The following is a 12,453-nucleotide window of genomic DNA, read 5'->3' on the forward strand; positions in this document are numbered from 1 at the left end:
TGTATATATATATATATTGATTTTGTGCCAATTTAAGTAGTCATAGCTGACATGCATTTCAGATGACTGAGACTGTACATGTTGAATCATAAAAACCATTATTGTTTAATTGAACTGCTATGTTCTCATTATCATTTCAAAGTTCATATACAGTAACATAACTGGCCCAAAAACAAAGTTATTTCTCATCATACATCATTGACTAACCCAAAACAAGATTCCTTTCGTCTCACTTTAACACCAAAATCCAAACACTAGTCCGCTGCCCACCCCATTACAGCCCAGTGCAACATAATGAAAGTTCCACCCACCCCCAACAAGCCACCAACCATGTGTTGAAAATATTTTACCTAAAAACTACTACATCTTTATTTTATAAAAATTTTATAGAGAAATAATCTACTAGAAAAAAAAAATCAAAAGGTTAAAAAAAGCTTGTCTGGATCGAAGCGTGTGATATACACTGCCATAAGAACGTGATTCACCCCCTACAAGCAGGTTTGCGGCGATCTCATTCCAAGGTACAACAATTCGGTTCAATCCGATTTTTCTCTAACGAGCACGATTGCTGGAGAGGCTTGACCCGACCGACTCTTTTAATTGTCCAGATGAAAAAAAAAACTTAAAAAATATTTAGAAGAAGAGAAAAAAAAAGAAGAATTTTTTATTTCGTCCCAATAAATAGAGAAGTAATGTGAATTGAGTTATCTGAAATACTAGATCAGTGCCTATTTATAGATTTTGTCCAGTGACCGATACGATGCCGCGTCTCTAAGGATGTGATGTTTCAAAAATATCGCACCTACCTCTCCATAAACTGAAGCTGGCATATTTATTATTACCTTTTTTTTCTAAGTTAAAACTCCACCCTATCGCTACAACATCTCCTACAATCGATCACCCAGGAAGCTAGTAAACACCTCATCAGGTACCTTCTTTTATTTCTGCCAACTTTGGAGCTCAGTCTCAAGCCTCCTATTCCTCCGAAGGAGCCTGTTGATGACCTTTCTCCCACATGCACAGGTCCTAGCTACGGTCCTCCCAACTCCCAAGCCAAAGAAGTGCCAACCTGGGTATGCAATTGTTCACGAAGTCCAAAGAAGTCTTTTACAGGGACGTAGATGGATGGGATTGCTTGAGGACAATACTTTAAAAAAAGAGATTGCTTGAGAACAAGCAGGAGCTCTGGCTCAAGTCCATGGCGATCTCACTTGATTTTCGCGTATCTCCCTCCTTCACTGCCTCTCCCAATCACAATGCTAGGCTCGCCATGGTTGTTTCCCCCTACCTCTCTCCTTGGTTCTGCACACTGGTTCAAAAACCCTTCAAGCTCTAGTTTTAAGTGGGAAGAAGACCATTCAAAAAAAAGAAAAGGAGAAGACAATCACACCCAACTCGCACCGTTGAGCTCATAACGATGCCAAAATGGAGAGCATTTCCCTGAGGCTCTGAAATCCAATGGAATGCAGATCCATTCATATCCATAGTTATTTTATTTATTAAATATCAATAAAAATATTTTATATTTATATATAAAAACAGAATATAAGTTAAATAGTTAAACTCATATAATCAAAAAAATATTAAACAAAAATTAAATCAAATTAAAAGTATGTTAATGTAATCATTTATTTTTTTAAAAGTTTATTATTGCTATATAAATTAAATAGGTTACAAATAAAATCATATATTTGGATACGGATCGGATAGTCATTTATCCATGTTTCTTTTTTTTTTAACAGATAAGAATATGAATATTAGTCGGATGCTCTAATTTCTATTTATATCTGTAACGCCCCGGACCCGGATCCGTGACACGGCCGTGCTATTGCCGACTACTGCCCACAATAGCACGCAGCCTCATACCTGGGTAACAGGGTAGTCAAACCAACCAAATCTTTTCATATGAAAGCATTTTTAGTGCAACATGTTGGTCAGTACCCAAATACAGAGCTTCTATGTAGTTTATGTACACAAAAGTATACTTGCTTTACCCCAAAAAAAAAGAAGCCCTGATACCAAATTAACGTGTCTCTGGCAGCTATCAGTGGTGAGGATCTGAAAGAAAAAAGTAAATGAACGGATATGAGCTACACGGCTCAATAAGTAATCATACATAATCTTACCGGATCGGGCATAATGGTAACCATGTTTATGCAGGGTTTGAGAAGCTGACATGCGTATTATCTCACAATTTATCATGGCAAAATATGTATGCTTGGAAAACAAAGCAGTATTTTCAGTCAAACAAAAATTTTCATAAAACATAAGAATTCATGCGATTAGCATCATTTAAAGGAGATAGCGGTTTTAGCAAAATACAACATTTCATATGGATATATTCAAAAATCCGTTGTAAAACAATGTATGCTTTGGCCAGGCATGTTTATAAATGTCACGGTCCGCCTGCAAAGGGCACGTGACTATCGGGCCCACATGAGGAGGAAACACGGGGCTCCCCTGCCAGATGTTGGCCGGTTCCGGGGCTTCACGCAAGCGTCCTTCACCCCTCACCGATTTTGCTTCTCCCCAAAAACGCATCTGCAGGATTTGTAAGCACCCGCCTCATACACCCAGGCTCTGAAACGAGCCTCATGATCATGCTTCAAATATCATTTTCATAAAGTATGCATATGAAACCGTGCCCCCGGCATGCCGTGGTCCATTCTCTCGGATGCTACTGCGAAGTCCATTCAGCCACTGGCGGGGCCAGCTAGTCATTCTCGGCCACTAGCAAGGCCAGCGAAGTTATTCTCGGCCACTAGCAAGGCCAGCTCAATTGCATTCGATCAGTAGCATCTTTGAGCCCATTATAGTGCCTCTTGGCTAGCTAAGACTTTATAAACTTACATGCATGATTAAAATATCAGCATCATCATGTTGCATACATAGCCATAGCTTCTGAGATCATGCAAGTTACTTATGCATTGTAACATATCATGCATGAAATATATATACTTAAAATAAATGCTTAGGAAACATTAATAACATGACATGATCCATAACAGGATTAGAACATGTTACTTACTTTCTTTACAAATCATGTATACAATTCAAATTGTATGAAAAATACTGGTTCATCTTATAAAACGTAATACAAGATCTACGATAAGATTAAGATAGATTACTTACCTCAATTCGCTTTCCAAATTGCTCAAGTCCAGGTGACAAATCCTTAATCACCTAAAATAACATCATAGGGTTTACTTTATTTCCCATTTATTTATTATAAAATCTCTTAGTTCATCATACTATGAACTTACTTGCTTGGGTCCTATCCAAGGATTTAGCCCAAGTCCAATTTGAAGCTTTTAGGGTTCGATTTAAAACCAAATTGGGTCCACATGGGTTGATTGGGTTTTTAATTAAATGATTGGGCCTCGTTTATAATTGGGTCCAACCTTTTCTAGCCAATTGGATCCTCTGATTTGGTCAATGTGGCTCATTTGGGCCTGAGTCAGGATTAGCCCAAGGTCAATTCGACCTTCTGTCAGTTGAATTGGGCTTGAATTGGGCCTGATTTACAATCAATTAGGTCTGCTGAGACCAACTCAGCTTAATTGGATTCGGACCCAATTTAATTTGAGCTTAATTCGGCTCAGATTTGACCCAATTTGCAGTTTGGGCTCGTTCAGACTTAGCCCAATCTGATTGGGCTCGGGTTCAGGTTCAATTGGCTAAACCAATTTCTTATTATTGGGCTTAACGGGTTTCGGACCCGAACCCCGATCCGTCCCGTTAGGCCGGATCCGTTAAGGGGCTCTTCTCTTTTTTTTTTTTCTTCTTTTCTTTTCCTTTTCCCTTTTTTTTTCTTTCTTTTTCTTTTTCTTTCTCCCTCTTTTCTTTTCTTTTTCTTCTCTTTTCCAGAACCTTCCCGACACCCTCCTCTCTTCCCCCTTTCTCCTCCTCTCTTCTCCGACGAAGGGAGGACGACGAGCGGAAGGGAGGACGGCGAGCGGAAGGGGGCTAGGCCACGACCGGCGGCGTCCGCGACCAGGCCCCGCAGCGCCCTCGGCCGCGCTCGCGGCCGACACTCGACGCCCACATCCTCGGCCGGCCTGCGGCCGAGGCTCGTGCCGGCGGTGCTCGCGGCCGAAGCCGGTGGCCACCGCACGCGACGTCGAATCGGTGGGTCCCCGTTCCCTTTTCTTCTCTATTTCTTTTCTTCTTCCCAGAGCTTCCTCTCCTCCTCTCTTTCCTTCCTTCTCTCCCGATCCCTCTTTTCCTTCCCCCTTTCTTCTCCTGCGAAGGGAGGCAGTGAGTTCGGGAGAGGTCGGCCACAGCCGGCGGTGCCCTCGGCCGGCCTGCAGCCGACGCCCGTGCCGGCGGCATCCTCGGCTGGCCCGCGGCCGATGCCCGTGTCAGCGCTGTTCGCAGCCGAAGCCGGCCACCGCCGCACGCGACGTCACCCCGGTGAGTCCCCTCTTCCTCTTTTCTTCTTTTTCTTCTTCTTTGCTTCTTTGTTTCTTTCTTTCTTTTTTTTTTTTTTTCTTTGCTCCCTTCTTCTTCTTCTTCACCGAGACCCCCTATCCCACTGAAGAAGAAGAAGGGAATGGGGCTCCGGCCGACTGCAGCCCCCTGCCGAGAGCCGGCAGCGACTGCGTCCGAGAACCGTGTACGGAGTCCCTCGTCTATTTTATTTTGAAACAGGAAAAATAAAGAAGAAACAGAATGATCAGGGAGCTTACCTGGGGATGAACTGCGGTGCCTCCTGCTCCGATGCTTCAGCCATCGTCCTAGAAAGTCTTTGGGGAGGAAGGAGAGCGGTAAGGCTCTTTTAGCTGGGGTGAGGTGTCACCCCCAGCTTTCCCCTGTGAAGGATCTAACACCTGGGCCTTCCTCTGATCCCCACCTGGCCCTAGTCAAATCCATGCATAAGGCAGGAGGTGGCAGCCATCAAACGGGCTGCCAACCATGGGCCCAGTTAGCCTATTAGATGTCATGGCCCAATGTTCAAATATGGGCCCAAAAAGAAGTAATTGGGCCCAGTTGATTTTTGGGCCCAGGTATTACATTCTTCCCCCCTTAAATTAATTTCGTCCTCGAAATTAGACACACCTCAAGTGGACCGATGTAGCGAGGACTCATTTTGCCGTATTGCCCGAATCGGGCAACACTCCTCGAAAGAGACATTTTTAGGTAGACAAAGTTTCCCTCCAAAAATTTCAGTTCTCATAACTTAACAAGAATCGCCCGGTAGGGGGCCTTGAAGATGGGTCCCTTTCCTAAGATCGATGGTGAATTCGATTTCTCAACCAGGGGTAATTCCTGGTAATTCATCAGGGTAAATGTCTGAGTATTCCTTATTTCTTATAGCTACCTAGCAGTCAAGAGTTTAGGATGAAACTGAAATAAATTGCTTTCTTCGACTAAGGTATTATGACAATCTTAACATATTATGATACTCCTAACTACCCATTACCCCAAATTTTTATTGTTATAGTCTTGTTAAACCTAGAGCTCTGATACCACAAGATGTCACGCCTCGGACCCGGATCCGTGACACGGCCGTGCTATTGCCGATTATTGCCCACAATAGCACGCAGCCTCATACCTGGGTAACAGGGTAGTCAAACCAACCAAATCTTTTCATATAAAAGCATTCTTAGTCCAACATGCTGGTCAGTACCCAAATACAGAGCTTCTATGTAGTTTATGTACACAAAAGTATACTTGCTTTACCCCAAAAAAAAAGAAGCCCTGATACCAAATTAACGTGTCTCTGGCAGCTATCAGTGGTGAGGATCTGAAAGAAAAAAGTAAATGAACGGATATGAGCTACACGGCTCAGTAAGTAATCATACATAATCTTACCGGATCGGGCATAATGGTAACCATGTTTATGCAGGGTTTGAGAAGCTGACATGCGTATTATCTCACAATTTATCATGGCAAAATATGTATGCTTGGAAAACAAAGCAGTATTTTCAGTCAAACAAAAATTTTCATAAAACATAAGAATTCATGCGATTAGCATTATTTAAAGGAGATAGCGGTTTTAGCAAAATACAACATTTCATATGGATATATTAAAAAATTCGTTGTAAAACAATGTATGCTTTGGCCAGGCACGTTTATAAATGTCACGGTCCGCCTGCAAAGGGCACGTGACTATCGGGCCCACATGAGGAGGAAACACGGGGCTCCCCTACCAGATGTTGGTCGGTTCCGGGGCTTCACGCAAGCGTCCTTCACCCCTCACCGATTTTGCTTCTCCCTAAAAACGTATCTGCAGGATTTGGAAGCACCCGCCTCATATACCCAGGCTTTGAAACGAGCCTCATGATCATGCTTCAAATATCATTTTCATAAAGTATGCATATGAAACCGTGCCCCCGGCATGCCGTGGTCCATTCTCTCGGATGCTACTGCGAAGTCCATTCGGCCACTGGCGGGGCCATCTAGTCATTCTCGGCCACTAGCAAGGCCAGCGAAGTTATTCTCGGCCACTAGCAAGGCCAGCTCAGTTGCATTCGATCAATAGCATCTTTGAGCCCATTATAGTGCCTCTTGGCTAGCTAAGACTTTATAAACTTACATGCATGATTAAAATATCAGCATCATCATATTGCATACATAGCCATAGCTTCTGAGATCATGCAAGTTACTTATGCATTGTAACATATCATGCATGAAACATATATACTTAAAATAAATGCTTAGGAAACATTAATAACATGACATGATCCATAACAGGATTAGAACATGTTACTTACTTTCTTCACAAATCATGTATACAATTCAAATTGTATGAAAAACACTGGTTCATCTTATAAAACGTAATACAAGATCTACGATAAGATTAAGATAGATTACTTACCTCAATTCGCTTTCCAAATTGCTCAAGTCCAGGTGACAAATCCTTAATCACCTAAAACAACATCATAGGGTTTACTTTATTCCCCATTTATTTATTATAAAATCTCTTAGTTCATCATACTATGAACTTACTTGCTTGGGTCCTATCCAAGGATTTAGCCCAAGTCCAATTTGAAGTCTTTAGGGTTCGATTTAAAACCAAATTGGGTCCACATGGGTTGATTGGGTTTTTAATTAAAGGATTGGGCCTCGTTTATAATTGGGTCCAACCTTTTCTAGCCAATTGGATCCTCTGATTTGGTCAATGTGGCTCATTTGGGCCTGAGTCAGGATTAGCCCAAGGTCAATTCGACCTTCTGTCAGTTGAATTGGGCTTGAATTGGGCCTGATTTACAATCAATTAGGTCTGCTGAGACCAACTCAGCTTAATTGGATTCGGACCCAATTTAATTTGAGCTTAATTCGGCTCAGATTTGACCCAATTTGCAGTTTGGGCTCGTCCAGACTTAGCCCAATCTGATTGGGCTCGGGTTCAGGTTCAATTGGCTAAACCAATTTCTTATTATTGGGCTTAACGGGTTTCGGACCCGAACCCCGATCCGTCCCGTTAGGCCGGATCCGTTAAGGGGCTCTTCTCCTTTTTTTTTTCTTCTTTTCTTTTCCTTTTCCCTTTTTTTTTCTTTCTTTTTCTTTTTCTTTCTCCCTCTTTTCTTTTCCTTTTCTTCTCTTTTCCAGAACCTTCCCGACACCCTCCTCTCTTCCCCCTTTCTCCTTCTCTCTTCTCCGACGAAGGGAGAACGACGAGCGGAAGGGAGGACGGCGAGCGGAAGGGGGCTAAGCCACGACCGGCGGCGTCCGCGACTAGGCCCCGCAGCGCCCTCGGCCGCGCTCGCGGCCGACGCTCGACGCCCACATCCTCGGCCTGCCTGCGGCCGAGGCTCGTGCCGGCGGCGCTCGCGGCTGAAGCCGGTGGCCACCGCACGCGACGTCGAATCGGTGGGTCCCCATTCCCTTTTCTTCTCTATTTCTTTTCTTCTTCCCAGAGCTTCCTCTCCTCCTCTCTTTCCTTCCTTCTCTCCCGATCCCTCTTTTCCTTCCCCCTTTCTTCTCCTGCGAAGGGAGGCAGTGAGTTCGGGAGAGGTCGGCCACAGCCGGCGGTGCCCTCGGCCGGCCTGCAGCCGACGCCCGTGCCGGCGGCATCCTCGGCTGGCCCGCGGCCGACGCCCGTGTCAGCGCCGTTCGCAGCCGAAGCCGGCCACCGACGCACGCGACGTCACCCCGGTGAGTCCCCTCTTCCTCTTTTCTTCTTTTTCTTCTTCTTTGTTTCTTTCTTTCTTTCTTTTTTTTTTCTTTGCTCCCTTCTTCTTCTTCACCGAGACCCCCTATCCCACTGAAGAAGAAGAAGGGAATGGGGCTCCGGCCGACTGCAGCCCCCTGCCGAGAGCCGGCAGCGACTGCGTCCGAGAACCGTGTACGGAATCCCTCCTCTATTTTATTTTGGAACAGGAAAAATAAAGAAGAAACAGAATGATCAGGGAGCTTACCTGGGGATGAACTACGGTGCCTCCTGCTCCGATGCTTCAGCCATCGTCCTAGAAAGTCTTTGGGGGAGGAAGGAGAGCGGTAAGGCTCTTTTAGCTGGGGTGAGGTGTCACCCCCAGCTTTCCCCTGTGAAGGATCTAACACCTGGGCCTTTCTCTGATCCCCACCTGGCCCTAGTCAAATCCATGCATAAGGCAGGAGGTGGCAGCCATCAAACGGGCTGCCAACCATGGGCCCAGTTAGCCTATTAGATGTCATGGCCCAATGTTCAAATATGGGCCCAAAAAGAAGTAATTGGGCCCAGTTGATTTTTGGGCCCAGGTATTACAATATCCACATAAATTTAGATTTAGATAACAAAAATAAATTTGGATGGATATTATCGATTTATCCACCTTCATCTTTATTTTCTTAAGATGTTGACAAGGGCAATTAAGAAAATTCCAAAGTTTTAAAGCCTCATGTAACTTTTAACTGAAGCTTAGTTCATGCCTGCTTCACCGAGATGGATGGAAGGGTTACTTTGGATCAAAATAATAACTTCATGGGCCGGACAGGCCCGGTCTAAAACTTTTCAAAGTAAAGCAGGGCCAAGTGCAATATGGGAAAACTAGTGAGAAATCAAACTATATTTTCTCAAAATAAAAACTTGAGTATTGGACCACAAGGTCCACAATAACCCCCTCAACATAGTCTACATTTGACTTGTAAAATCTTCAATTACAACTACCGAATTATAAGAGGATTAGAAGAAGTAGTTGTACCTTTTTTTTTTCTTTCTAGGCTAGAGAAATTCAAATTTTTTTTCGAGATGTTGAAGATGAATACGAGTTTAAACTTAACAAAAATGATGATGATAAAAAAATTGGCATAAGCTGGAATTCTCACTAATTCATTTTCCTGACTTGCCATCATGTGTTGAAGGACAAGTGATGATTATAAGTCACAGAAAGAACTTTTGATCCTTCTATGCAGTTCAGTAATCTTACAAACCAAGTCCAGGGCTCAACCTACTCAAGCCAGAATCAAGAATATTTTAACCATAAAAGGTTGTGATCACACATCCATCATTCCCAAGGCCACGACAAATAGTGTATGAATCTTTTGTGGCCTAACTTTTGCATTGTAGAGTCCTATGATAACACGGCAGTTCTCATATTATCTATCTCGAAAATGAATGGCTCTCGTTCATTATTGAAATCCGACAGGTACTAAAAATATGGTACATAGTGCATCATGAAGACGACGAAAAATCATCTAGCCCTAATATGTACAATGTGACAGCCATCTATGATGATCCAAATTTCTATGGTGCAAAAGTCGCGCCACAAAGAATTTTGATCCATCTAATTATAACAAGATTTCCCGTCCGCTTGCCACTGACTGACCATCACCAACCGACCATCAATTACAACATCTTACGAACATACACAAGAACTGAAAAAAATTATTACACTTTTTTACACGCTAGAATAATTTCAATAACAAAAATAGGATGCCAGCCATCACAGCATCCACACTTCTTCGCCACAGCCACTCGTCCTAAAAGCATGCATACATAAATCCAAAAAATCAGCAAATAAAAAAGTTATATAAAAAAAAAGGTCATTAAGATGTTCCGGCCGGAAAATTTACCGTCGCCACTGCCGAAATGCCGTAATAACCGGATGACGACGCGCCGGAGAAGTCCCCGCTCGAGTCATAACCGCCACCAACTCCTCCGCGGCCGCCGCCGCCGCCGCCGCCGATGGTGGAGTTGTCGAGCGTGAAGCCAAGCTGGTACGCCGGCGTCCCGTCGGGCTTGAACAGCCCGTAGTTCCTCTCCGACGCCGGGCCGGGCTTCAGGTTCTCGTTGAAGAGCGCAAACACGTACGCCCACAGCGGCACCTTCGGCACGAGGGGCGTCCCCTTCCCCTCCGCCACCAGCTTCATCAAATTCCCGTTGTACTTGGCCGCGTTCTCCGCCGTCGCCCCCGCCTCGTCGGCGTCGCCGGCCGACGGCCACCCGGTCTCAGAGACTCTCACCTCGACCCCTTTCGTCGTGCCGGCGGCGGCGATGGCGTGGTAGACGGCGTCGACCTGGGCGTGGAGGAGATTGGAGTACCGGAGGCCGGACCCCTGGTCGGCGACGGCGGCGGCGCCGGGCTGGAGGAGGGCGTAGTCGAGGGCAACGCGGGAGGGGTCCTTCTTGTAAGCGAAGTACGGGTACGCGTTGACGAAAAAGGGGGAGCCGGTGCGGGCGTGGAAGGCGAGGATGGGGGAGACGAGGGGGAGGAGGTCGGGGCGGAAGGCGGCGGTGGAGGGCGGGTAGGAGTCGCCGAGGATGGCGAGGGAGTGGGTGGTCGTGACGGCGATCTGGCGGTCGAGGCCGAGGGAGGCGAGGGCGGAGTGGAGGTTGTCCATGGCCGGGAGGAGTAAGGGGGGGAGGGCGGTGTTGTTGCTGGTGAGGACCTCGTTGCCGACGGTGAGGAAGCCGATCTTGACTGGCGGGAGGTAGGCCTGGATGTTGGACTGGACCCAGGTCAGGGCCTCGCCGGCGTCGGCGGCGACTTTAGGGAGTCTGCTGTCGGGGATTTCGACGACGAGCTCAATGCCGGTGCTGGCGAAGGCACGGATGGTGGCGGGGTCGGCGTCGTAGAGGCGCACGCGGCCGATGCCGATGGAGGAGACGAGGCGGGGCACCATCTCCAGCGAGGGTAAATTGTTGGCGACCCGGCCGTAGTTGACGCCCACCAGAGACGCCGAGGTGGCCGAGCACCACGGAGCCCGGAGAACTAGCTCGAGCAGTAAAGCAAGCACGAAAGGAAGCAGATAATGGACGGACATTGTCGAAGTCAAGTCATTTAGGAGCTGAGCCGGACGAAAAGAAGGGAGAGGCAGTGGGGAGGGGAAGCTGGATTTTTGTCCGAGGCGAGATAGGCGGCATCCAAAGGACTGACTGCAGTGAGAATAGGGTTGTGGGCAGCCTGAAAAAGTATTTGGTATGGGAAACGGATGTTGAAGGCCGGCGGTCTATTTCTCGAGGATGGCTCATCCACTATAATTGACTGAATTCGAAGAGCAGATAAATATGAGGATGGCTACTCATTGATATGGGACACACGCAGATTGGTGCGGAAGTTGACCTTCTATCAGATAGCTCATATGTATCGGAAGACGAATAGAGCAGCAAATTGGGCCACCTCTTATGTTGCCCAGCATTCCGGTAAAATCATCTAGATAAGCCTAGCATGTATATCAGATCCTTTGTTTTGCTTACTTTTACTTGATATGGCAGATTGTACTCGCGTTAGAATTATATGAAATGAAATGCCGTTTTGATAAAAAAAAAAGTGAAAGTATTGGCCGGACCTGATCCACCAACTCACCAATCCAACTGGCATATGGCTTTCGTTAGTTTCTTTCATTTAATTTTTTTTTTTACGTACATACCCTTCTAAATATTAAAATTTGCATAAATACCCTCTTAAAATTGATATTTACATGTATACCCTTATAAAATACTTATTTTGCATATATTCTTTATTTTTTTTTTGCATATATGCCCACACCATCTAACGTCATCAAAAAATTAGCAGTTTAAAATTAAAAATAACTGAAATATCCTTAATGGGTAGATATGTAAAAGAAAATATTTATAAGGGTATATATGCAAATAATACTTTACAAGGATATTCATGCAATTTCACATATTTAGAAAGGTTTACATGCAAAAAATTCTAATTTTATTTTTCTCTATTTCAGCCTGTTTTAACACTTGAATTTGTCTAGGTGGCCTTTTACCACATGATCGTAGAGGTTGTTAATAAATTTGAAGGGTTCGAAGTCCTTCGATGATTTTGCTTAGAAATGATTGATGTTGTTCTTCCACCCATGAGCATAGCAATAGCAAGGAAGCTTGAGTTTTGTAATTTATCGTGTGCCTTTAAAAGATTCTAATCCTCTTATATATTCTAATGTATGCCCTCATATATTCATCTATAACAATAAATATTATAAGCTATATTTCAATTAAATAAGATATAGATGTTGTTATAAATGAAAAAGAATAAAGTAGATTAATCCCATAATTAAAGAACTTCCATAATTCTT

At 44.7% G+C, this 12,453-nt stretch overlaps 1 protein-coding gene and 1 long non-coding RNA gene across 2 annotated transcripts; both read right to left on the reverse strand.

The window, feature by feature from the left end:
• Positions 1-1,913: 1,913 nt before the first annotated feature.
• Positions 1,914-6,020, reverse strand: LOC149767874 (uncharacterized). Its single transcript, XR_016399744.1, has 3 exons — positions 4,689-6,020; positions 3,133-3,183; positions 1,914-2,058 (listed from the first exon to the last, which is right to left on the reverse strand). It is a non-coding gene; the product is annotated as an uncharacterized LOC149767874 (long non-coding RNA).
• Positions 6,021-9,524: 3,504 nt separating this feature from the next.
• LOC103722917 (glucan endo-1,3-beta-glucosidase 11-like) lies at positions 9,525-11,478 on the reverse strand. Its single transcript, XM_008813648.5, has 2 exons — positions 9,997-11,478; positions 9,525-9,903 (listed from the first exon to the last, which is right to left on the reverse strand). The coding sequence occupies exons 1-2, from the start codon at positions 11,185-11,187 to the stop codon at positions 9,829-9,831; spliced, it is 1,266 nt and encodes a 421-aa protein (XP_008811870.2). The 5' UTR covers positions 11,188-11,478; the 3' UTR covers positions 9,525-9,828.
• Positions 11,479-12,453: the final 975 nt, after the last annotated feature.

The sequence above is a fragment of the Phoenix dactylifera genome, chromosome 3 (genome assembly GCF_051530095.1).
Source record: "Phoenix dactylifera cultivar Ajwa chromosome 3, Ajwa_hap1_PhDact_Kaust_v1.1, whole genome shotgun sequence".
Taxonomy (NCBI): domain Eukaryota; kingdom Viridiplantae; phylum Streptophyta; class Magnoliopsida; order Arecales; family Arecaceae; genus Phoenix; species Phoenix dactylifera.

Bases quoted from the DNA above. Each gene is read 5' to 3' on its own strand.
- LOC103722917 (XM_008813648.5), bottom strand. From the start codon at position 11,187: ATGTCCGTCCATTATCTGCTTCCTTTCGTGCTTGCTTTACTGCTCGAG. The intron at 9,904-9,996 runs GTAAATTTTCCG...GCATGCTTTTAG, and splicing joins GCATTTCGGCAGTGGCGACG to GACGAGTGGCTGTGGCGAAG.